General features: G+C 53.8%; 1 protein-coding gene across 13 annotated transcripts in view; it reads right to left on the bottom strand.

The window, feature by feature from the left end:
- Tle3 (transducin like enhancer of split 3) overlaps nucleotides 1-22,449 on the bottom strand; it is a 39,475-nt gene extending 17,026 nt beyond the window's left edge. For 8 of the 13 annotated variants that reach the window (XM_004628773.2, XM_004628775.2, XM_004628774.2 and 5 more), the window contains exons 1-6: nucleotides 21,396-22,449; nucleotides 20,825-20,925; nucleotides 20,254-20,317; nucleotides 19,277-19,321; nucleotides 4,743-4,805; nucleotides 3,151-3,225 (exon numbers count right to left, since the gene is read on the bottom strand). In XM_004628773.2, the coding sequence (XP_004628830.1) occupies nucleotides 3,151-3,225; nucleotides 4,743-4,805; nucleotides 19,277-19,321; nucleotides 20,254-20,317; nucleotides 20,825-20,925; nucleotides 21,396-21,419 (372 nt within the window). In that variant the 5' untranslated portion in view covers nucleotides 21,420-22,449. Of the gene's footprint in view, nucleotides 1-3,120; nucleotides 3,226-4,742; nucleotides 4,806-19,276; nucleotides 19,322-20,253; nucleotides 20,318-20,824; nucleotides 20,926-21,395 lie in introns of all 13 variants that reach the window. The other 5 variants (XM_004628772.2, XM_012514156.2, XM_023712417.1 and 2 more) reach the window with 1 other exon arrangement.
- Between the last annotated feature and the right edge of the window lie 3,882 nt (nucleotides 22,450-26,331).

Raw genomic sequence — 26,331 nt, 5'->3', positions numbered from 1 at the left:
CCTTCACACAGAAAGCCAACAGCTCCAGTCCCCAAAGACAGTGCAGCGCCGAGCCTCGTTCCTGTCACAGGGCTCCACGGGCCTGACAGAGATAACAGTTTGGGGGCTTGGTAACAGCTCAGAGCTCACAACCAGGCAGGATGCAGGCTCCAAGAGCTGAGAGACCCCCACCCCACCCCCACCCTGAAGCCAGCAGCAGCCAGAGCCAAGTACCAGTGCCACCTGTCACCACCACGATTCATGGCTGTCACGAATAGTCTAAGGGGCAGTCTTGTCACCAGCAGGGAATCCAGCTCTTTGCCGTATTGGAGTGAACGCCAGGACCCCTGGCATGGCTTCCTGTTACCTTTGTAGTTTGTGACAAGCTACAACCTCTCTTTTCCTCTGGAGCCTTCTACTAAAACACTGAAAATTAATGCTTCACAACATCTCTTCATTCCGATCCCCCAGGGAATCGCATGCCACACTGTCACTGAGCAACAGCCATTCCACCCCCCAGTCCAACGTTTACCACAGAAAACTGTAAAAGAAGGTTCTGGAAATAGCTGATCCATCAGGGTCTTAGGTCAACCCCGTCCCTAAGTGGCTGGCCAAGGGTCATGCTTCCCTCCCCATGCTCAGGAATCTTGTTCATAAATGAGGACCTCACAGAAACGTCAATTCTGGAAGTAAGGGCTGTATATACCAGCAGCAGCTCTGCCGGGATGACTCTTGGTTTTGCCAGGCCCCAAATACAAAAGGGACAAGCTCTGGGCCCACCATAACTTCTGCTCTCTGCCTTTTTTCGATAAAAAGACCACAGAAAGACACTGACATTCACGCCAATAGGTCCCTGGCAGCTCTAACTACAGGCATGACCCAGGGCTCTTCAACTCCAAGCCTAAGCGGGCCATGAACAACTGACCAGGACAGGCATGTCGTATGGAGAGTGCCTAGCTCTCCACCATCTTTACCCAGTGGGGAAAATGAGGCCTGGGGAGACACAGACTCCACTAGAGCCTTGCTATCCTGCAGCCCAGGATGCTAGGCTGAATCCTGCAGGGCCTGAGGATCGCCACTAGTTGCTGCCTGGTACCTCCAGGGCTCTGTCCCCTCTCCCCTCTGGTCTCTGCTCTTAATCTCTGATCTGACCTTTGATGTCTGCGCTAGACTTCTGGCCTTTGGTCTCTCATCTCTGACCTTTGCTTTCTGCTCTAGAACTGACCCATGACCTTTGACCTCTGCTCTAGATCCCTGACCTCTGCTCTGGAGCTTTCAGGCTCTCCGCTCTGCCCCCTCTCGCCTCTCCTCACCCTGACTAGATCAGCCACCTCCTTGGGCGCTGCAGTCGAGCAGGGCTCCCAAGCACGAGCCGGCTCCTGAGCACAAGCTTGTGCACGGCAGCCTCAGCTGTCCGTAATTCCTGCCTCCCGAGGAGGCTCTGTCAGGCGAAGCGATTAGAGGGCTGCGTGCTTAATGACAGGGGGATGACTGCATTCACTCAGAGCCTGAGAAGCAATTACCTTGAAAATGGGGGTCACAGGCCCCACTCGTCGGCTTTAATTGAATTCCAATATCTGCCTTGACCTAACTTGCGGCTTCCTAAACGCTACTTAAAGAAGTGGAGCTAATCTAAGCAGCGCTGCTTCTTCAATCTTTACTGCTTTCTTAAAACTTAGGAAAAAAATTTTATTTTATTTTTTTCTTTAAGAGGATTTCAAACCCAAAAGAGGAGGCAGAGGGCAGAACTGGGCCCTAGACCTGACAGACATGGGAGCCACAAGAGGAGGGGTGCACGGCTGCCAGTGCACACAGGGCCCTCCCCACGCCCCTCTAGCACCCCCAAGAGGACAGAGAACACAGGCAGGAAGTGCCCCATCACTGCTTGGCCTCTGGGTATCCCTGTCAAATAAGGGCACTAGGTGTGGTCCTCAGCCTGGGTCCTTGTGCCCCATGGCCACTGGCCCTGAGTGGGTACTGTTTTGGGTGTCACAAGTGTGTGGACACCGCTCCTGACCCCCAGCTGAGTATCCTACACCACACCGGCCAGCGTGGAGGCTGAAGACACTGCCAATTGGAAAATCTCACGATTTGCCTGCTCGGGCCACAGCCTTTGAGCCCCCAGGACACCAACAGGACATGCCCATGTCACACGGGGAAGATCCATGACAGAAACCCAAGCCTCTGGCTATCTGCCCCACACTGACAATCCGGGAGTCATCATTTATTAACCCCCCTAAAGCATAAGACACAGAGTGGGGTGCACTTCTGGTTTTATCTTGAAATAACGAAGCCACATAAGAACAAAAAGAGGAATAATGGAGACCAGCCAGTGTCCCCGAAAATGTTGAGGTGAACGGGTCCCAGACCTACATTAAAGGACTATGTCTGGGCAAGCACCCTGAACTCTGCAGCAATCCCACCTAGTTCCTTCCTTTCAGGGGAAGAAAGAGGCGCACCCACTGTCACAGTGGTATTAAACATCCTTGGCCTCCCAAAAAAGTAGCAAGCAGGAAAAAGATGTGATAGGAATCCAAGAGATGCATTCAAGCTGCCAGCCAGGGAAGGGGTATCGTAGGGGGAGAAGGGCTTCCCCTTTCCAAGGCATGCTGCCCCCCACCCTGGCCGTGTCCTGGTGGGATGAGGACTCTTAGAATACCAGGCTGACCCGTCCAGCGGGCCCAGCTGGAACTCAGCTCCTAAGGGCCCATGACAAATGCTCAGCCACGAAGCTCAGTACGACCCGAACCCCAATGCCCCCGCACAGTGCACATCGACATCCCCCCAGAGACGGTTCTGACCTCAGACGGCCAAAGAAGGGCAGGCCCTGCCAGGTGGGGCAGCCAGGCCCAGGGAGGGACCCGGTGGTCGGGGCGGTCGGGTTTCAGCCCTGGGTCCAGGCCCCCAGAGCCAGGGAACAACAAGGCTCCTGGATTTAGAGGTAAACTTCAGGTGTGTCTGGTATCCAGTTAGTTTGGGGGACTAGGAGGCAATGGGGGAGTCTCGGGGGACAGATGAGACCCAACCCCGTGGGATGTTAGGTGAAGCTGAAGCCCTGGGGCCGCCATTCTTTGAGGCCAGCTAAGCTCAGGGTCCACCTCTGGTTACATTAAATGAGAGGAATAAAAGGGCTATACACACGGTGAGAGGCAGATTGGGGAGTCCACGTACCCCAATGATGGCGTTCAGCTCCGTCATGGTGACCTGCTTAGCACGTTCCACCGCCTGGGCCACCTGCTGCTGGTGCTGGAGAGAACAAGGCATGGTTAGATACAGCCACCATCCCCAGCAGAGAGGGTACGGGTGGGACAGGGGACCTTGGAACGCGGCCCCAGAGAAGACAGAAGGAAACCCCCACAACAGGCCTGAGACAGTGATGGGGGGGGTGTCAGGTTGTTTTTACATTTTCTTAAAAATTATTTATTCATGAATTTGGAACAGGGTCTCACTATGCAGCTTGGACTCGTAGTGATCCTTCCGTTTCAGCCTCCCCAGTGCTGGGATTACAGAGATCTGTCACCATGCCTGGTTTTGGTGGCCTCTATGGTACACCCTGGGCAGGCACGGCATGCAGTACTGGGGATCGAACCTGGGTCCTTGTGCTTGCCAGGCAAGTGCACCAAGCTATCTCCCCGGCCCCTTTACTTTCTTCTTTACACCGTTCAGAGGGGCATGTATCACAAACATAATCACAACTTCCAATTATATTAAGTCCTCTACAGAGAGGAGTGTCCAGAGACAGTGAGAGTCAAAACTCTCTCCACCTATATCCGAATGAATCTGTTGCATACAATCTGACTAAGAGCTGGATATCAGGCAATACTACAGAGCAGTTCAGTGTCTAAACACAGGACAACACACCACAATCGTGTTAGTAGGGCATCTCCATGTGTCAGCTATAGCAGTTGGTGGTGAGCTGTCACTGTCCCCAATTTACATTAGAGGAACGCAGAAGCAACAGGTACGCGTCTGTGTACCTAATTTATATCCATCAGAAAGGACAGAAAACAGAATGGGATGTAGCTAGCTGGGATAAGAAAGAAAGAGCAGCAAAATGAGCCCTAATATATAAACTACAGGTGCCTGAGTGTCAAAGTGGGTTCCCCGACTGAGATGAACGAATGGTGTGGGGGAGGCTACAGGAAATCTCTGTACTTTCCACGCAGTTCTGCTGAACCTAAAACCACTCTTAGCAAAACAGAATCCAGTATTTAAAATTCTCGTTGTGTCCATTCCTTAAGCCTTGAGGAAAGCACCAGCCACACACACAGCCACCTCCGCTAGTGGGTGGCAAGTGCCCGGGGCAACGCCATTGCCCAGTCTTAGATGAATCCCATTGCAGATTGGTCGCCACTACCTGAGAGACCCAGGACTCCATAAGGGAGCTTATGTGGCTCCTACATGAGGGCCAGTGGAGGCGGGCTGTTCCCCTGGAGTGACCTTGGAAGGCACAGGCCCCTTAAGGCCAGCCCACCTCTGTGTTTCCTCCAGCACCCCAGCTGGACTCTTGGAAGGCACCTTTAGAAGGTGATGTCACCTATGAGTCACACCCTGCCCTAGCTCTTGGCACAGACTGGCCGGCCTGGGGTGGAGGCTGGGGACGGACCCGGATGTTGGTAGAGGACCATTTCTATCCGAGGCCCCACCCCCATCAGGCAGAGAAGGCTGGATGCTCCTGACCCGCAGCTGGGTCAATCTGAATGAACAGGGCTGGGATCAGCTGCACTGGAAAGCAAAGGAAGCAACATAGGAGAAAGCCTTACCTCCTGGGACAGGAAAGGCATGATCTGGGCTAAAATTGTGTTCAGTCTCTTCGCAATCTCTGTCTGCAAAGGAAAACAGCCCACATGAAGCTCCCACGAATAAATCAGGTCGCTGAAATGGCACACAGACAAGTGAAAGCGCCAACTCCCTCCAAACCACAGCCCCTCCCCCCCAGGGGGCGCCCTCCTTTCTATCCCCAGGGACTCCCCTGCATGAAGCATTCCTTCCCTCGGCCTCCCTATGTCCTGGGGGACCCCCCTCTCCTACAGAGGTGGCCCATAGCTGTGGTACAAACCAAAGCCCATGCCCTCAGGATGGAATCCCTAATTAAATCAAAGCAAAACCCAAACCACCTTCACAGTCCAGGAAGACCCATGACAAGAACCTAACAGTTTGGCGAGAAGAGTACTAGTCTGTTAATGATGCCCACAAATAGGTGAGCACCATTAACCATCCTGGGCAGCATGCAGCCAAGGGTTCCCCAGCCTCACATGCAGGGGCATGCTTCTTACTAGGTCCCTCCCAGCACAGCCAACTGTTCTCTACTGCCCCTCCCCCATACACGCCACCAGCTAGAAGCCCCACAATCAAGTCTTCAGTTTTGAGGGCGCAGCTTGGCCTTGTCTGTGGAGATAACCCTTTCCCTCCCTAGGGCCTCATGGAGGTTCTTCATAGACAAGCACATAAGACTTCTCTGCCTCACCCCCACCCCGGAGAAGGCTGCAGAAAAACAATCTGTGTCCACCTGGGTCCTCTGCCGATCTCAGCTCCAGTGGGGCTGAATGACTAACAGAGTCCAGTCAGGAAGGCCTAGAACCCCTGACAGGCAACCCCCCCCCCCCCAGCTGCTTCTCTCATCTCATTCTGAATCCTCAGCAGCCAGGACTGCAGTCCCAGAGCTGGCTTCAAAGCTTTCATGAGCACAGAGCAGATCTTTCAGAGACAAAACCATGACAACAGCTTTTAAAAATCTGTGATCATCTGCATGTCAAATGACTCTGGATGAGAGATCTATGCACACATAAAAAACGCCACCAAAGCCTGATCAACAGGCCCTGGCTTTCCTGGGCCAGTGCCCTCCCCTACCCCGGCCACTGGGACTGAATAGACCCTCTACTAAACAGCCTCACCGGCTCGTGCAGCCCTGTGTCCTGGGGTTGCTGGCTGGGGTCAGGCTTGCCACACCATCTCTTGCCCATGACGGCGGGGCTGCTGGGTGGGGACCGGGTCCTTGGTGTCAGCTCTCTGGCTGGACACCCTGATCTTTAGACCCAGGGTCAGTGTTTCCCAGTAGACACTACTCTGACACGTGGGGTGCAAACAGTTCTTCGCTGTCAAGGACTGCCCCTCATGCCCCAGTGACCCAAAGGTGTCAGTCATCTCCCTACTTCCAAACGCTCCCAGGGGTAAGGAAAGTGTCATCCACTCTCAGACTCAGTGGGGCCTGGTGCGTGTAGGCTGGTGGAGCATTCTAGAAAGGACACTGTACAACAAGGTTCTCAGCATCGATACATCTTCCCCTGACTCGCAGCCTAGCACCTTCTACCTATGAGGAAAGGGAATCCTCAGATTTGACATGGCTATCCCCATGTCCAGGCTGGGGGCTCATGCCATGTGACCATGGCTGGATGGGGGAAGGAGGGTCTGATTAAGTTTCTGCACCACCACCCACACCCATTCACTCATTAGAGCAAGGCCACTGAGATTCGGGTGCTCCCGAAGCCCAGGCTGTGTGGTTTCAGCCTAGCTTCCCCTGGGGCCCAACCACCACCCCCAGGCAAGAAAGACTTAGGCCAACGATAAGCCAGGGCTTGCCTGTCCTTGGGTCCTGGGTGTTGGCTGCCCAGCCCTGGGAATGAGCTCTGCATGCTCTAGGGAGCCAGAGACTCTATAGGCAAACACTGTTTACTCCTGGAAGCGGGAGGCTGGGGGCGGGGGGCAGGATCACTCCTGACAGTAGTCAGCAGCATCACCCTTACTAAAATGCCCATTTTTGAGATGAGGAAAGTGATACTTTGCTATTAAGCAACTTCGCAAAATGCTTTCCTGCCAGGAACCGAAACGGAGCCTTTTAATGGAGCTCAGAGAAATGTTGGAAGGAAAAAGTGACCATCAGGGTTCATGCCTGACTGCGCCACTGATGCCAACAGCTGTCCAAAGAGCATTTGATCCACTCATGCCTCTAAAACATCAGCTCTGGAAAAAGCATCCAGACGTGGGACTTCAACCACCAGGACAGGTCACAGATCACAAACTGGAACTAGATCTTATGCTGGGCAACTCCTTTTGCCAACTAGGTGTAATCTATTATCAACAGGGCAGCCTTGGCCTCCACCTCCCCTGCCCCGCCCTCTGCCTTGGGGACACTGAGCTCCAGCCTTTGAGTCAGACGTGCAGAAGCATCTGAGAGGGGGCAGGAGTGGGACTTGGCTTCCTTTGGAACACTCTGGAAATAGGTGTTTGGCAAGGCAGGTGCAGACTCTGAAAGCTGCTTTTCAAGTGCGGTTCAAAGCGGGCAGCTTTGGCGGCAGAGCACAGCTCCTTAGAAGTAACTAATCGACTCGACACAGACAGAGGCGGTTCATGGAGGCGGGCACAGAGGTTCTGCTCCACTCCGAATCTGCACTCCCAACTGGGCGCTGGGAGTAACATCTGCCCCAAATCTCCACTGAGATCATTAAGCAAATAAATGGCAGTAAACGAGATGGGAGAGGGAGGGAGCAGGTGTAATTTCCCAAAGTGCAATCTGTTCCTTGCACTCTAGCAGCCCTCGTTGGCGCGCCCATTAACGTGGGCTGTCTGAACGTCTTGCGACTGTAAACCAAGGGCGCTTGAGCATCTTCAAAGTGTTTCTCCCACTACGGTCTCCGATCTCCTCACGTCAAGACGTGAGACCCCTGAGACCATTCCTGACCCCTGAGCACAGCGCTGAAGTTGGGGAAGGGTTCCTGCTGCTGCTCCCCCTCACTTGTTGATTCTTTATGCTTCCTGTAACCAAGCACGCTACACACACGCACGCTACACACACACACTACACACACACTCGGACAGCCACCCCAGAGGCCACTCCAGACAGTCTCTCTGCTAATTAGGTTCAAACTGCCCAGCTGCCTGCCTGTGTGTACACACTTCATTTTAACCCCAACCAAAGGAAAACAAGGCCAGATAGCCGCAGCACTTGCTTCGAAGTGCAGGTTACGCTCCACGGCCACACAGAAAGGACCTGGTTCCTACCCTCAAGTCAGATCTGCTTCCCGCTGCGTGGCTTTAGGCAAATCATTTTCCTCCTCTGGGCTTTGCTGCTGTTGTCTGCAAGATGCAAAGACATCTACAGAGCCTGCGAGGTCCGCACACCAGAGCTTTCGAGTGCCACACCTCTGTGAACTGTTCTGAGACCCGTCACTTCCTCCAGAAGCACAGCTCCACGAAACAGGGCACTGGGTGACACGAAACAGCAGCAAGAGCTGAAGCGCTGGTCACCCCAAGAGGTGGGCGAGGTTCCCTTTAGTGGGAAGTCATTTCATGTCTGTTAAGGCAGGAAAAGCACATCCAATGCTTCCAAGGTCCTGGTCACATCTCTAAAATCAGGACTTCCTGCTCAGAGAATCAGAGCAGTGGCTTAGAAAGAGAAGACGCCTGTGGATGTATGTGAGAAAGGTGAAATGAAGGGACAGACACCCGCTGATCTGAAGCGATCAACACCTTGAAGCCATGCGGAAATGAAGGCTTTCCCCAGCTCCGAGGCCAGCACGCTGCCTGCATGGCCTCTAAAAGGCCAGGTCCTGGTCTAGGGGCTTCAGGTCAGTCCCCTAGATCCTTGTGTGTTGGGGGGTCTCAGGCAGCTCTGGAGTTTACAGATTTGAGCCAGTTTTATCTGGTTCTCACACGACTCCTGTCACATGCTGTCTCACTGACCATGTAGCCCAGGAAGATGAGGCAGCACCAGCTCTAACAGCCAGGTACCACAATTGCCCAGTCATCAGATACTGGATCATTCCAGAATATCCCATCACATTTCCTAAACAATTCTAAATACAGACCCTCAATTACGATTACCACAGGCTACTCCTCTGGCGTTTAACAACAGAGGAAGAGAAATCTGGGGAACAGGATGGGGAGGACCTCACCCCTAGACTCCCCTCCACCCTGGGATAAAGCAAGGCTCCCACCCGCCCCGCAGCAGCCAGGGGAGGCAGTGCCCCTGCTCCAGGAAGGGTCGGTTTCCACCCCATCACTCGATGATAGGTGAGCTTCCTTAAAGGCCCTCTTAACACTGACATATTGATCAAATTATATATACCTACAGCCCCATTAAGTATTTATGCTGGTGAGGACGCCAGGAGAATTCCCGATGCCGGGAGGATTGGTACTAGAAAGATCCAGTCCCCGGATTGACCCTGCAGATCTGTCTCCTCCAGCCATGACCCAAGACACCCTAGACAGTTCCCAAGGCCTTTTCCTGGGAGAGAGGGAATAGGGAGGCAGTGGGCAGAGAAAAACACACACCCCTCCACAGCTAGGTCCAGAAGACAGCTGGGGTTTCTGGGGACACTGCGACCTTTCTGTACACTTCCTGGAAGAATTCACCTTCCCTTTTCTTTCAAGAAGTCAGTCCATGGTTTAAGGGAACTGTGAATGGGGGTGCAAAGAAAGGACATATCTGGGCCACTAAGAGAAGGTGGCCACAGGCCACGTGATCTAGGACATGCACTGCCTGTCTCTGGACTGCCCTCAACTATGAGGCTATGTAGGATGGGACCAGGATGCCATATAATGCTGAAGGCACTCAAGTGAAATATACCGGGTTGTGGTGGCACATGTCTATAATCTCAGCACATGGGAGGCTGAGGCAGGAGGACTGTCCTTCAAGGCCAGCCTGAGGAACAGAGTAAGTTCAAAACCAGCTTCCACTGTGAGATCCCAGCTCAAGAAAAAAAGGCAGACAGCACTGCGTGGGAGGGCAGTGGATCTAGATGACAGCCTAAGTCCCTCCCGGTTCCTAAGACTCTTAGGACTTTCATTTCTCCAACTCTCAGCTTCCACCCATCAGGCTTCCTGTTAACAAGATCCAATAATCTTTAAATATTTGTTCACTTTAATTTCTTGGTTCCCAAACACATTACACTCTGTAGGCCTCCCACCCTCACTCGCTGGCAGAGACAAAACAGGAAGAGCCTCCGCAGATTACACCTTCCCCCAACACTGCCCATTCATCCCGCGTGCCACCCCTCCCCCTCCCTCCCCTCGGATAACCCCCTCCCCTCCCCCACCTTCCCAGACTCCAAGGCGGCCAGGGCCTCCGGAGAGGAGGCCAAACTCTCAATTCAACCCAGTGGGGTTGCCATGACAACCCCTGGCCACCTAATCCCCCCTCAGAACATTATGCAAATCTCTCCTCGGCTCTCAACAGGCTGTTAAAAGTCACATTACCCTTGCAGGGGCAGCTCATTAAATCTTGGGGGTCTCCCCCCACTGGGTCAGGGCTACAAATGAAATGTAGGCTAGGGACATTTGAGGACACTTGGGAAACCTAGGGGGCACAAAGGGAAAGTGAGATTGGGGGGAGGGCAGACTGCGGGAAGAGCCTAAGCCCAGACCCACTCCAAGTTCCTAGCCCTTCCTTATCAATCACAAGGGTCCGGAAGTGCGAATTTCCCCAAACAAGGATTACCAGGAGTGGTGGTATTTTACAGCTTCTGATAGTTCTTTAGAAATTTGTATCAAACCATCTGCTCTCCTTCAAGTCAGCCTCCTGCCAAACACCACTGCCACATTCAACCCCTCACTTTACAGAGGGAGTGGACATGGCCCAGAGAAGAAGGCAGTGGCCCCAAAACACACAGCAAAAGGGCAGTGACCTGTCTTCCAGGTCATCCGGAAGCAGGCCTCTTCCCTCTCCGTCCAAGATCCTCCTTCAGCAGTGGTGTTTCTGCACTGGTCTCCCAGGGAACCAGTTCTGACTCCACAGCTGCATCCCCAAGGGGACTAAGGGCAAGTCCTGCTCCTCTGTGAGGTCTGTGGCCCTCCTGCCTGAAGGGCAGGTAGCACAGGAGACCTGGCTCTGGGCAGTCTAACGTATGAGTGAACGTCAAAGAACCTGTCCTCTCTCTTAGCGATTTGGAGATTCTGTCCCACCCTCAAAGGGGCCTGCTGAAAGTGCCAGTGTAAGGGACCTGGAATCCCAGCACTTGGGAGGCTGAGGCAGGGATCACCTCAAATTCAAGACCGGCCTAGCAGTCTCAACTACATAGTGAGTTCAGAAACCAGCCTGAAATACATAGCAAAACTATCTCAAAAAGCCCCAAAACAATGTGAGCCAGAGACAGCGCAGGGACACTCCTGTCAGTACAGAAAGCTATGGGCCGGCGTCACCAGCATCACCGTCACCAACTGCCACCAAAGAGGCTGGGGGGGGGGGCAGAGACCCATGCTACAAAGTGAGGAGCCCGGATGGAACCCAGGTTCCTAGAGCTTCTCTCTCCTCCTCGATGGAAAATAAGACATCCTGAAGATAGAGGAGTGGGTGCCTCAATTCCTAGCCCATCCACAGGATGGTCTGCTCAGGCAACTGGGTCTCTGCCTGGAGAGGGGTCAGAAGGAGGGGTGGGGCCTCTAGGAAAGGAGTGAGGGCTTCAGGAGGGGTGGCACACCTACCCACCACTGTTCTGCCACGTTATCTCCTGCCTCCACCATCAGAACCCTCACCTTGTCCTCTAACTCACTCAAGGCCACTGGGTCACCTGCTGTACCCCTGGAGCTCCTCACAGAGCCCGTGTGGTAGAAAATTCCGGCACCACACTCAGCAGAGAGAGAAGGCTGACCCTACCCCCTCATCTGCTGAGCTACCCCTTCCCCAGTGGGGCCCCTGCCACTCTTTAAGTTTCAGACCAGGTGTGGAGAAGCTCAGAAGGCTCTTCCTGGGGAAGCCCTTCCGGATGTGTGGAGGGCCACCTCCTCCAGCCCTTCAATCAATAGCTGGCAGAGCAGCATTCAAACACAGAGGCCGGCCTGGCCCCTGCGCTGGGGATATAGCTCAGTGGTACACCGCCTGCCTGGCAAGTGCAAGGTCCTGAGTTTGATTTTCCACACCAAAAAGAAACAAATAAAAAACACCCAAAGCTTTTGGGGTTCTGCCCAACCATACTGGACTCCCCACTCCACAGGACCAGTGGGAAGAATTCTCTCAACCTTTGAGGTCCTGGGTGCAAATGAAAAAGGATCCCCTCCAAGCCAGCTAGTGTAGTTTTTGCTATGAATCAAAAAATAACAACAATCCCCAAACAGTGGAAAAGCTGAAAACACGTCATCAAGGATTTCAAAGGTGGAGGAGATAGAGGTCAGATGGCCAAAGCAGGCCAAAGCTCGGTTCACTCAACCCACTGCCAGATCTCTAATGCCACTCACCTACCTCATCCCTCGTGTGCATCTGCGGTGTGGTCCCTGGCTTTGAATCATTGCTCCCTCCCAACCGTGTCCCTGCCAAATAAAACTGTCCAATGTTGAGACAAAAAGGAAAACATTTCAAGATACACTAAAGACCCTTTACAGAGTGCGACTCAACAACGCTTTCTGCAGTCACAGCCTCTGTAGCCTGTGGGCCTCTCAGAGAGCCAGGAAGCCGCTGTCCTTTCTAGAAAGTCCGTGGTGCACACAGGGTCAGGGAGAGAACCCTATGCGAACATCATCCCCATCCTTGAGGCCCCAGCCAAAGGGGCCAGGGAGATAGTTCAGCGGCATAAGCACCGGCCTGGCAAGTGCAAGGTCCCAAGTACCCCCCCCAAAAAAAAACCTGTCACCCCATTTGAGCCTAGTGTCACATCAGGCTCAGGGCCCCTCAATATTAAATGGTCCTGTCCCCCAAGACAAAAAGTCTCCTCATTCCACACTCCTTCTGGTCCCAACTGAGACCAAAGACCTCCAGGGCCGGGATGTACCGGGGTCATCTCCTCCTCCCTAGCCCATTGTGTTCTATGGCCTTCTGTCCCCGTGGCTGTTCAGCGTGGACCCAAACGCCCTCCATTCTGGATGACAAGGCCTGCTGCTGGGCTTTGCAACCAAGCGCCACAGAACATGAAGGCGCTCTTTTGGCTATCAGCTCTCTACTTGGAGAATGACATTTCCAACCACTTGATCTTCAATCAAGGCCTTCCCTGGGATTATCTGGCCGCCTCCCCAGGAGACTGGACTGTGTCTGTGACACTCACTGACCTTACAGTCCACCCAAGCCAGCCTGGAGGTTCAGGCACCAGCCACAACCACAAACTGCAGAAGCCCAGATATCCCTGGCCCCAGGTCTTGTGTCACCCTTCAGGAACCTGTGCTGGGGGACCGCCCTGCCTTACCCTTGTTTCCACACAGGCCCAAAGGAAAGAGCATCAGAACCTCTTGGCACCTCATCAGGAAGAAGTTGATGTCCAGGGACTGTCCACCTGTCTCTCGCTTTGATTTTTTTTTTTTTTTTGAGACAGTCAGTCCTACTATGTAATTCATGCTGGCATCAAATTCACTATGTAACCCTGGCTGCCCTTGAACTCACAGCAATCCTCCTGCCTCAGCTTCCTGAGGGTGGAGATCACAAGTGTGGGCCACCACGCCTGGCCTTGGGTCTCTCCAACAGGGAGAACTTGTCTCCCGAATCCCTGTAAAGGCAGCCTCTGCCTCAGCATTCACAGTGAGAAATGGGTGGGCCCGGATCCTTCCTATTCCAGCAAGAGCCTTTAGCAAACAAAAGAATTCAAAAGCCTCCTCAGCGGAGCCGGTCGAGGACAGCCGGTCGAGGACGGCAAGGTTTCAAAGCAACAATTCCACCATCACTCCTCAGGTCTTTAGAGGCAGGGCATCCTCCCTCCCCCAGGGTTCTCTTACTGCGTTCCCCCACCCCCAGGAGGGGAGTGTTTATCCTGAAAGACCCGAGAACAAAAGGGACCGGAGAGAAAAAGAGGAGAAAAGGCCGAGCTCCGATGTGTCTCCGGAGCATTGGTGGAAAACAAGATATTGTCCCTTTAAGCATATAAAAACAAGGCCCTTGAGCACGCAGCCCTCACTCGGGCACACAATTACGGGTGCTTTCAGCTGTCTAGCACCGCTTCAAGTGCGCTCTTAAACCAGACTGTCAATGGCGTGTTGAAAGCTATTTTGTTGGCTGCTATCACTAATAGCAAAGTGGAGAGTCAGGCTGATGAGAATTAAATATGGGGGAGGGGGCGGGTCACAACCAGTCATTACGGAATTACCAATGGGAGGAAGGAGACTGCCACTTCGGGGAGCACAGGATGGGCGGGGAGCAGGCCGGGGAGGCCACCGCGGTCCCGCCCCCAGCCGCTGCACCAGATGGCCCCGGGCCAGCCCCGGGGGAGCCATATGGGGCCGAGCCTCATGGGTGGTGACTGCCAGGGCTGGGAGGCCGCTGGGCTGCGAGATGTCACCACCTCCTCTCACTTCCCGATTCCCAAGTACGGTCTCCGCCCCACAGCAATCCGAGGAAGCCTGAGCTTCCGGAAGCAGAACGGGTCTCTGGTTAGGGCTTTTCTGGGAGTTGTTGCCACCCTAAGGAGCCTCCCGCACCAGCTGGGCTCCTGGCGGGGTCCACTTTCCCGGGAAGAGCGCACAGGCCGTGCCGCCGCTGCCACATTAGCACTTACCTCACTGTGCTCCGATTACTTATTTAGCTGCCTGGCTCCTGGGGCGGGGGGGAGTGGAGTGGTGTCTTATTCCTCTATGTAACCAACCCCAGCCCGCACCCGGCACATCCCTGGCCCCTAATAACCCTTTTGGGAATGAATCCAACTCCCTCATTTTACTGATGAAGAAAGTGGATGCAGCCAGCTCATAATTAAAACCCCCGCCTTGCGATTCCTAGGGCAAACCGAGCGGAGACACAACTCCCTCAGCCAGCAGATACTGAGAGGAGAGAGCCCAGCGCTTTTCCAGCACACCTACTACATACCAGGTGCTGCACAGAAGGGGACAGGGGGACCAGCAGGGGCCAGGAGATGGTGAGGCCTGAAGAAGGCAAGTGGGAAGGCCGGCTGAGACCGGCCTCTGCTGCCCTTTGGCCCTTGTGTCCCAGTGTTTTGTACAAACAATGAGACAGAAAAAACAGTCCTATGCAAAAAAAGGAAAAGGGAATTTATCCCTTATTTACTGGGGGCTGCAACAAAATGGAAATGAAGGGCCTGAGTAAACTTTGGGAGCCTGGTGGGTGGAGTCCAAGAGAGGAGGAGAGTGAGTTTGCTCACCAGTGAAGAGTTCAGGGCCGGGTCTTGGTGAGGATGGGAACCATGGACCCAGCTCCCACAATCATCTCTATCAAGTGTCCGAGAAGAAAAAGACCCAAGGCAGCCAGGATAAGACAGGCTTTGGGCTCAGTGGATCCCCAAAGTGAGCAAGGCTCAGGAGGTGAGACAGCTAGACCCCAAAGAGGCAGTTGGCAACCAGGGGGCAGTTGGGTTCTTGTACTCTTGCAAAACAAAAATTTCACAGCTCAGCCCAAGTGCCCATCAACAGGCTCCACCCCAGTCTAAGACCCCTGTGTCCCTTTCCTCCTAGGAGGGGCGGTGGCACCTGCTCACCACCAACTACAATCCTTTTAGCCCTGCTGCCTGCTGGCCTCACTGTGATGACAGATCTTTAAGCTGTTTGGAGGCCTTCCAGGCTGCGCCCCATATTATTTAACCCAAGTGACCAGCCTCTGAGAGGCAAAGGGAGTGACAAATGGAGATGTCCCATGTCCTACTTCAGCCTTGGGTTTATGGCCACCACGTGGCGAGGATAAAAAGTTCACAGGTTTTACCACCTATCCCTGGGCTGTGAAAGTTCCCTCTGGGATTGCTAGGCAGGCATTCTATGTTATTACTACACACATCAAAAATCATTAGTTGTGTAAATAGCTGGCAATTCAGAAGAGGACTGTGGACAGAGGGTTCAGCTGATACGGTTATACAACCCACATGGGGTACTTTGGACTTTGGTGGAGGTGAATTTGTAGCCTAAGCCCTTCAGATAATAGCACAGAGGAGCAATGGTCATTAAAGACACGAGGTGCTAGCAGTTAGTAAAGGAACCCTCCTCATTTCTTGTATCTTGCTAAAAAGATCTGGAATTGGGATAGAAGCCTGTTTGAGGCTGGTTGGGAGAGGGAAAGCCAGCTCCTCATTCCGGGCCTCGGTTTCCCTTTCAGGAACTTGACCCATCTGGATGAGAAGCCAAAGGGCTCTTGCAGTTCCAGGACTCCCAAAGGCAGGGTTGTTTAGTTCACAGAAAAAGGTGACTGTTTAGTGTGGGCATGAGGCTATTTCCAAATCAACATGCCTCAAGTCCAGTTGCCAAACATCCACCCTTACCAACAGAGGGTGAAGAACCGGTGTGACCCAACCTCTTATAGCATCGGTGCCTCAAACCAAGACAGGTAAGCGCTCAGGTGCCCATCCTGTAAGCTGGTTTTGCTGTTGAGGGAGGGGGCACTCAAAGCTACTCTGAAGAGCTAGTCAGACACTGTCCCCTCCCTGGCCTCTCTGAATCACCCCTTCCATTCTGCCTGGAAGCAGGAGCTTGGAGGAGGTGGGCGACCCCTTGAAGTCCTGGGCCAGGCCTGTGATTCTGTAATCTTTGCTTTACCATAATTAGGGAGGGAGGCAGAGGAGTAGGAGGAGAAACCATTTATTACTTCTCTGGGATCTGACAGCTTGCAAAGAGAGTTGGAGGGTGGGGGGAGGAAAAACCGCAGGGGAAGGAGCCCGCCACAGTGAGTTTAACCTCTCAGGAAAATCAAAAGGCCTGCATGCACCTTATCGGCTGCCCTCTGTCAATTCCTGGGCCCATCTGGCAGAACTTGAGGTTCCCAACTAACTGCCATTTCCCAGAAAGTCAGCAAAGCAACGTGTTAAAAAAAAAATAATAATAATTTGGTGGTAGTGGAGAAACGTGTGTGTGTGTGTGTGTGTGTGTGTGTGTGTGTTTGTGTCCAGGCCCAGCCCCGCCACACTTCCCAAGGTGCTAGCTGTGTATATCATCTATTATATAAAAGTACAGACAGTCCCCACCCCCACCCCAGCTCGAAGATGAAGAATCCAGCCTGTTTGTTCCAGGCCCGATGTAATCACACGAACAGTCAAGTCTAGAGGGCAGGACACTGCATGAATAATTCAAGTACTCCACTCACTTGATTGTGTGTGCAGATAAAACACCAGTCAACCGCTAAACAGGTCAGCTGATAAACTTGTTTGCTCAGGCCTAACCACCATCCGCCAAATACACCCAAGACCCACGCTGCAATTAGTGGCAGGGCTTTCTTCTGCAGAACCCTCACAAACCAAACGAAGGGAGGGAGTGGCCGGCGCCATTAGGTCAGAGTTGCGTTTCTCAGCAAGGTTTCTTCACCCTCTCTGTGCCCCTTTGTTCCTACACAACCACAGGGTGATTTCACCCAGCTCAGACTGCCAGAGCCGGGTGGCCCAGCATCCAGGGCAAACACACTTCAAGGCAAATGCAACAGAGATTCTAATTTGAGCCCAAGGCTTGCCTTTTGGGGCTCCCCAAAGCCTCAGTTTCCCCACCAAAAAAAAAAAAGGGCAAAGAATCCGCACTATCACGCCACTGGCAGCTGAAGGGATTAGTAGAGACCACGAAGCCACAAACCTCAGACACCCCTCCCAAGAATCCTGCTTGGGGAATGGCCAGAAATCCCAGATGCACACAGCTGCTCTTCTACCAAATGCGTTACGATGTTTTAACTCTTGTGGGCTCAGAGCATCGCCGGCTGCTCTTGCCAAGGTGGCTTCGTTCTGCCACAGGAATCCACACATTCCAAGGGGGGACACCACCCATGCAGACCTCAACATGCAGCGACATATTACACCTTAATTACAAAGCTCTTTGGATAACTGCTGCTATAAATTTTAAACCTGGGCACAATTACCCTCTTTAAACACACCCAAGATACTAAGCACCTAGGAGAGAGAGAGAAAAAAAAGGGGGTGGAAAAAGAGAGGAAGTGACACCTTGCATAATATGCAAAGGTCCTGAAACACTCTAGACCCCTGGCTCAGTTTATTTTGTCTCCTTTCTGGGCCAGTGAGACCAGGTCAGTTCTGCCTGGAGTGAGATAGAACCTACCTGTGCTCTGTCCTCTGCAGAAAAACCTTTCTTACACACAGAGCAGCGTCTGTTTATTATTTCTGCAGTCTGAGGAGTTTCAATGTGGTAGTCCTCATGTGTCATCCTGGGGAACTAATCCCTTAGGAAGCCACAGGCTGGATTTCCCACAGTGCTCAGTAAACCCAGGCCTTTTCCTGGCTGTCCTTCACCCAACGCTGGAGCTCCCTCCAGGAGGGGGAAGAACTGCATGTAAAAGCCTCTATACGAAGCCACTCAAGCGGGCAGGAATCAGCCTGCTTTCCGGGGTCACTTGTCCTCCTCACCTGCCCTGGGTCCTGCCCCTTTAAAGTGCAGAACTTAAAACCTTGTAAACGACTGTTAATTTAGAGCGCAGAATCCATTCAAGTCACGGACACCAAAGGCTAGAATGAGTCAACAGCCTTCTGAGATTTCAAGAACACAACCAATTGTTACAAAGAATGGCCTGCGCCATTTATACACGCCAAGTCAAGGCCAATCGAGGGCCAAGCCAAATTATAGGCAGTCTTTCCTGGGTACAAACCTACACAAACAGGCCTCTCCCACAGCCCAGCCTCACACTGGGGCTAGTTACTGATATGCCGTGAGATAAAGTGTTTGTATTTGCTTGGTTTGAGGTATACTGTTATTAGAAAATTGACAATACCAAGTAGTTTACATATCCATCAAAGCACACTAGTTAAACTGGTTTGACTTCAGGATTTCAAAGCTGAACTCAACTCCCAGCCATCACAAAGGCCAGGCCTGGCTGCCTCTGGGAGGTTGACTCTGTCCATCACAAGCCCAGCTTCCTTCTCTGTAAAATGGGAACTTGGCCACCTTCAAATGAAGTTACAGATGAGAAACTGCCTCCTAAATGTGAAGGCATGAAAGTCGTGTTTCATTCCTAAACCACCAGTGGCTTCGTTTCCTTAAGTTTCAATAGCTAAGCCTGGCTTTTAAGGCTCTTAAGGTTTAATCTTATCAAGGCAGAACATCACATTTTTGCAAGAAGAAAAAAAGAAAAAAGGGGGTAGAAAAACCCTCTGACATTTCCTCTTGAGAATCTTACACTGAAACAGATAAAAGCAGTCAGCCTTCTCCAGGTTCTCACGAGTTTGTAAAGCAGCTCCTGGAGGTACAACTTTTCCTTTGGTCTTTTATTCTCTACCAAGATCCAAGCCCAGCACTAATTTCATAAGCTCAAATACTAAGAGCTGAAGGTGTCCAAGAAGCCAGCAAAGCCTTAGCACCTTGCCGGTGAGCCAAGGGCTAACTCCATCCACCCCCACTCTAGGAGAAATGGGAGCAACTGAGGAACCAAACTAATTTGCAAACCAGAAGAGACAGAGAGGTGTATGTGTTTTAAGTTTGCAAAGATACTGAATTAAGTGGCTTTCATAACAAGAGAAGCTCTTACCTGCTTGTGCATCTCAATGTTCAAGCCATAGGACATCTCATAGTACTAAAGGTAAAAAGAATTTCCATTAACAGACAACCTAGAAAGCCTCATTTTTCAACTTCAACCTAAGTCACAGACACAGTAGTGACAAGCACCAGCCATGTCCTCCCACTGGCACAGTCGCTGTCATTTTTCCTGTTTAGACAAGGTGCAGCTCCACAGGGAATGGTGTTCACTCTGGGTCCCTCTTGTCCTGGAGAGTTACTTAGCAGGGTGTGGAAGCCCTCTTATGTGGAAAGAGGTGTGCTTAGCTGCCTTTGCCCTCTGGGAAACAGAAAATGTAAACCGGCTGGAACAGACCCTGGCTAAAGCCAGGATGGTCTAACTTAGGGCACAAGGGCAGAAAAGACTCAGCTGGGGACCCCCGCCCAGGAGGGAAGCGGAGGCAGAGAATTTTCAGAGGTTGCCCCACTCCTCCGAAAACCCAGAGGGCTTTTCTGTCCTACTCTGGCTAGATCCCAGGGCTGCCAGGCAGAAAGTTTCCAAAGGCTCCCGGGAGGTCTCCGAGAGAGGGGGGAGAGGGAGAGGGAGAGAGGAAAAGAGAGGGGGGGGGGGGGAAAGAATGAAAGAGAGAGAGAGAGAGAGAGAGAGAGAGAGAGAGAGAGAGAGAGATCTTTATTCAGCCCTGCCACGGGCTCGTCCTATCCTATCTTTCTAACCATGATAGGGCAAGCAGCACTCTAGGAGGCCCTCAGAACACACCAAGCCTGTAAAGAGGGCCCCGGCTGGAAATCTGGGTTTCTCTTTCTGTCCCTCCTCTCAACTCCCCTACTCCAGAGGCCCGCACCAGGGGAAGCTGGTGGGGCGGATAGCACACTCGGACGATACTGGTCCCTGCTTTCTGCTGCTGGCCCGGCGGGGTCCCCAGCGCCCGCCTCGGCGGATTCCAGCGAGCCCTATGCGCCCTGCCTGCGCTCCCCTCCCGCGCCGCTCACCATCACGTAATGGCGCTGCATCTCCGTCTTCTCGTTCGCCAGCTTGTCGTACTCCACTTTGAGGCTGCAAAGGCAGAAGGAGCTGCTCAGGCCAGCGCCTGCGGAGCCTCCTCCCGGGGCCTCACCGATGGGTCTCGGGGAACCACTTCCCGGACATCCCGGGGGCACCCCATTACCTCCAGGGCACTGGGCGTTTTGGGTCCCCGCCTTGGGGAGGGGGTTACTCGAACAACTCGAAACTTTCCAAGGCCCGGAAGGACAGTTTGTTCCGGCCGCGGGGTGTTGGGGGGAGACGGAGGCTCCCGTCGATGGATCCCGACCCCCGGAAGCCACAACAAACCCACAGGAGACCTGACCCCACCCGGAGGCAGCGCTGGGAGCTACAGGCTGTGGGCAGGCAGGGGTTAAGGAGACGCGCTCGCTCGGAAGGGGAAACAAAAGGCGGAGGCCCCGCCGCCCCGGGGTCGACAGCCCTCTGTCCCTGCGGGGGGGGTGGTGGCGAAAGCTGCTCCCGGCTGGCCCTCCCGCTGGCCCTCCCGCTAGCCCCCACGGCCGCCCCCACCGGCCTTACCTGTGATACTGAGCTTGCAGGAACTGGAATTCGTCTTTGATCCGGTCACAAGACTCAGCCACCGTGAATTTAAATCCCGGCTGCCCGGGCTGGTGGGGAGCCTGGAGCCGGCGAGGACAAGATGGGAGGGGGTGGAGGCATCAGACGGGGATTCCGGCGACCCCAGGCCCCTCCCCACGGTAGGCAGCCACCCTCCCCGCCCAGGCCATCCCAAGTTTCCCAGCTCCTAGACTAGGGGCTGGTGGGGGGGTCTCATCACTTCCACTGAAGGGCCCCGTTCCCAAGTAAGCAGGGGCGGGGGAGACCCGCCCGACGAGTTGGGGGGACTTGGGAGAGGGGGCGGGGAGCGAGAATAGCTCCCCCTAGGCCGCACGCAACCCCCCACGCCGCTAGGCTAATCACTCTCACCTCTCCACGACACCCCCCAGTCCCGGCCCCTTTGTATGCACACGCGCACACACACGCACACACACCAGAAAGGTAGCAACAAGCAAAATGGTGGTGCCAGATAAACTGCCTCGTTTACCCTGCCATGATAGATGCTTAAATAAACCGAGTTGCAATTACTCACCGGATGTCTGCCTTGCGGATACATGGCAGGGAGGGGTCGTGATTCGGGGAGCGTGGAAGCACCGAGAGCCCGAGCCGGGGAGGTGCGGGGGAGGGGGGAGCCGAGCCCGAGCGGGGGGCGGCCGGGGAACCGAGAGCTCGCCCCCGGCCCCCCCACTCCGCTTTCGCAGCGGAATCCCAGAGTCGGGCGCCCGCCCCAAGCGGAGACAAAGAGCCGCGGAGCAGGCGGCAAAGTAGTCGGCCGGTACCGAGGCCGGGCAGCGGGCGCGGGCTTTGTGTTCCTAGGGCTCGGCGGGCTGCGGCCGGCCGCCTTCCCCCGGCTGTGTGCAGAGCGTCAGAGCCGGGGGCTTCGAGGACATCGTCGTGTCCGGCGCGGGGTCCCAAGGCCGGGGGCCCCTCCAGGGGCGTGCGCCGAGCCCCAGTGGATCGCTCAGTGCGTCGAGCTTGGTGGGGGGCGCGCCGGGGCAGCCCCAAGCATCCGGGGCTGGAAGGTCAGATTCCAGAGGCAGCGGGGCCAGCGGCTCACGAGGAGAAAAAGGAGGCTGGCAGGAGGTGACGGCTCTGGGCCGCAGGAGCGCCGGCGGGTGCGGGTTGGAGCCCGGCGCGGGCGCTTCGACGCCCCCCCTCGGAGAGGAGCCTGCTGTTCCGTCTGCTATTGCCGCCGCTACAAGCCCTTCCCGGGGCCGGGAGGAACTCCAGGTTCAGTAGGTGCAAAGCAGCATCCTAACTCCAGCGGGCACGGGAAGCTTCAGCCAAGGGTCCTCGTTGCTCCTAGCTCCAGCGCTGCGTTCCCAGCAAGAGTGATCCGAGCTCACAGGCAGAAGACTACTGGTGAGGAGACGTAGCCCAAGTCCGGAGAGCTCTGCAGCTTCCTTCCTTCCCTCGGCCCAGCTCTCCACTCCGTGCCCCAACACACACACACACACACACACACACACACACACACACACACACACACACAGAGGCAAATACACCCCAAAAAGTGCCTCGGACCTGCGGATACCACACACAGACAGGCGAGGGGTACGAGCACGAGGTCTGAACTGCCGCGAGAGCAGTTCCAAATAGGGACTGAAAAGTAACAAAATAATGTGGCAGCTTCGCCCAGAGCTGGCCAATGGGAGAACAAGACCCCCACGTGGGGCAATGGAACTCGGACTGTGATTGGGCGCCGCCCGGCGCGACGTCACAATGCCCTCTTGTGTCTAAAACTATGCATGAAAAGTAGCAATCAGGCCCTACCCGCTGGTGACTTTCGCATGGGAGTGAAAAACAGCGCTCCTCAGATCAAGAATTAACCGAAAGACATATAATAAATAGATATATATTATAGTCCTGGGCTGCTAGGATTTTTTCCCCTCCTCTCTTTTTTTCCCCAAGATCTACTTGCAAATAATTGTTTGGCGGGGAGGGGAAAGTGAGAAGACAGAGGAATAACAACAAAAGAAAAAAAGACAAGCTATACAATCCTCCAAACCTGTGGCTTATAGTAATGTATCAGTTTATTCTGCAGTGGCAGCAAACGATTCCTCCCTCTAATCTCATTAGGCCTGCAAAGCAGCCCAATTAGATACTATAAAACAAACAGAATCACTTTGTCACTTTAATGTTTTCACTTCACAAGATTTAGGACCCATAAAATGGTGGCTCCTAAAGTTGCCTCTAACCTTTAAAATTTTTGCTCCCAAGTGAAGATGTCCCTTTTTAAATTTTTTCTTTCCTTTTTTGTCCCTTTTCCTGCCTCCTCCCCATAAGCCCCCAGCTTTGCTGCATTGTTCATTCGCCCTTCTTTTCAGAAAGCCAAATAAACAGCGCCTCTGATGTGCGGCGGCTGCCTGCGAGAAACCTGGGCCACTCTGGCTCCGCGGGCAGTGGGCTCACCTCGCAGCTGGTCCCCCAGGAGGCTCCTTACCCGTAGGGACAGCTACGTCCGGGCCACAGTCTTGCAGGGCCGGAGTCCTACGGAACGGATGGAGTAGGGAATGCTATCAGGGCCCTTCAGGTCGTTCTGAGCTCTGAGCTCCTACCCGTTCTACTCAGCCTACTCGCGACAGTAGCCTTTGGCGTCTCAGTCGCCAGCCTTGACGCCCCAGCGGGCAGACGCTCCCCGGGCGGCCTCCCGCGGGCGTCATGGACCTTGCGCGGCCAAGCAGACCACTCCACTCCGGGGCCACTTTCTCCGCACCCCGATTGTCTGGCCGCCCAGCGCTCGGAGTCACATTAGAGGACGCGATCGGGGCCAGCAGGCCTCGGCGAGGGCACCGCCGGGCGGCCCCCGGGCTCCCCCTCCCCCGGCCGCTCCGCGAGTGCGCGTCCCCGGATCTATATTTTCCCCTCATTAGGAGCTCCAGGTTCGCTTTTGCATCTTAATGAGGAGCTGAGCGCAAGAGGCGCTCGGAGGCCAATGTAGGGTTCTACACGTGAGCGCCCGCTCCGGCCGCCGGTCCCGAACCACACTCCTCTCTTCATTTATTTATTCTCCTAAATAAAAACATAAATCGTGTGCGCTGCGCACGGAAGGGGGGCAGGGAGAAGCCCGGGTCGACAGATGCGAGCATCTGGCCGCAGCATTCATTAGACACAAAATGGCTCCTCTTTAGAGCTTCCTTTTCCCCACCTCCTTCTCTGCCCTCCCCCTGACGTCATGGGTGGGCGCACCCGCATCCTACCCACCCCGCCCCTTTCTCTCCGGTCCCCACGTGGGGGACGTCGACCACGCCCCTGAGCAACCCCAGAAGCACCAATCACAGACAGCCAGAAGGATTTTCCACTTTTGATTGGTGAAGCTGCCCGGCGCTGTCAGTCGGAGGCCAGAGCTGTCAGTCAAAACCACGCGGGGTGGGGGAGCGCTGACAAATGCCGAGGCTTCTGAGCCTCCCGCTTGCAAATAGTGCTTGGAATGGCTGCTTAATTAGCTTTGAATGGCTTTTCCTTCCAGCTCAAACAATCTGTCACTACCATGTGGTATAAAGGAGCCATGCATAAAAAAGTAAGCAGAGGCTAAATATCAATTTGATTTTGTGTATCAAAGGAATATTTTATTTTTCTCCCTAGTAATGAAACGTATCAATTTAAATAATAAAAGGTAAAAACACACACACACAAACCCCCACACAAAAAAAAAGAAAGAAAGGAAAGAAAGGAAAAGAAAAGAAAAAACCCTAACGCCAAGGTATTCCAACTCCTATGCACGTCTCCAATAGGTAATTTCTGCGGCCCACTTTCGGGAGGAAGCCTGAAATTCCCCACCCCCACCCCTTCAACTTGCATTTAGTGTTTTGCTAAGGTGGTGCGCCAGCAGGCCGGGAGCGGTGGGGGAGGGGAGGCCTCTGGAGAGGGGGACGGAGCGGGGCGAACTTTGAAGGGAGCTCTTTGAAGCTGTTAATCAAAGTGCAGGGGGTTTTAAGACCCCGTAAACTGGGGGTCCTGCAGCAGGTCTCGATTTGAGAGCCATGGGGGGAAAGAGCGGTGTGCGTGCCGCCCAGATTTATTAAATGCAATGCCTCAAGATGCCCAGGATGCGCGCCGCGCTCTTGGTCTCTCTCCGCCGACTCCCAAGGCGCCCCCAGGTCGGGTCCAAGCGGGCTGTGCTCTGTCTCGAGCTTGCAGCGCTTCGGGAGACCCTAGGAACCAGAGCACTCCAGCGAGGGCAATCCCGAGGGAGGTCACCGGTGCCAAGGCACTACGCAAGCCATTCTCCCCTCACTCCCACAGGGGGCTGCCTGGCTGGTGGCCCATTTTTCAGAGAAGAAAAGAGCGGCCGAGGAAGCTTACTAATTTGCCCCAAGCAGGGCAGAGGGGCAGAATTGGAATCTTGGGCATCTGCCTCCACAGCCAACCTCTGGACTCTCTTTTGCCTGTAGCAGACAGGGTCTGTGTGAATATTTGATTGAGAAAAAACGTTTATTCCTGTATGTTCATTCATTCACCCCTAACCCTTCCTGGGGGTTTGGCTCCCCAGGCCACCAAATCCGAGCAGGAAGAGTGCAGGGAAGCAATGAACCCCGCAGCACCCCTTTAACCTTGCCGCCGCTCCACCCCCCACTTCCCAGCCACCCCCACAACATTAGGAATAAACGAGGAGGAAAAAGTATTATCTTTTTTGCTCGAGAAAGAAAATTAAAAACTCAAAAAGTATATATACAACACCCTGTCCAAAACGCCTGACAATTATTTTAAAGAAGGAGGGGAGTGGTGGAGAGAGAGAGTTCAAACGTCTCCAGTTCTAATTGGAAACGTTTCAACTGTTTATGTTACAAGAAGTGTCAGGGACGTTTGCTACCGGAGAGCTGACTTTTCATTGGCTGCTTAATTGAGTACCTCGGAGTCCGCCCCACGTGGGACAGGAATTCCTGGCACACACACACACACACACACACACACACACACACACACACAAGTCACCCGGTGAGATTGAAAGCCCGGCCTGGATTAAGAGTGTAGGCTCCCCCAGACCCTCATTTGGGGGTTCAGGATTATTGATGGGTATTTTCTGCCAACCCCAAAAGCCATGCCTCTGGTTCTTTAAAAATAAATGCCAAGGATTTTAGATAAATATATTCCCATCCTTTTCTTGGGAATTAGAGGCCACCAGACTGTGACCTCCTGCCATTCCTTCCCCTAGAGTCTCCTCTGGCCTTCATCATTCATTCATTCATTCATTCATTCACCCTCTTTGGAACTGCCCAGGGAAGAGAGCAGCCTCCCTAACCACCACTCTCTCTTGGTTGATTCTACAAGGTTTCTCTAATTCTTGGGCATTGCCTTAATTATAAAAATCGTCTGTCCCCTCTACCCCATCCTCCTGGGCCTCCAGACTTCCTTCTTAAAGCAGCACCTCACTACAAACAAGGGGATGGGAGAGAGGTTTGTCTTTCTTTAACAGACTCTTACAAAACACTTCCTCTGGCCCAGCTGCTGTTCTTGTTCTAAGCCCT

This window comes from Octodon degus, unplaced genomic scaffold, assembly GCF_000260255.1.
Source record: "Octodon degus isolate 3935 unplaced genomic scaffold, OctDeg1.0 scaffold00026, whole genome shotgun sequence".
Classification (NCBI taxonomy): Eukaryota; Metazoa; Chordata; class Mammalia; order Rodentia; family Octodontidae; genus Octodon; species Octodon degus.
The sequence above is the reverse complement of the archived record's forward strand: the minus strand, read 5'-3'. Positions and strand labels throughout refer to the sequence as shown.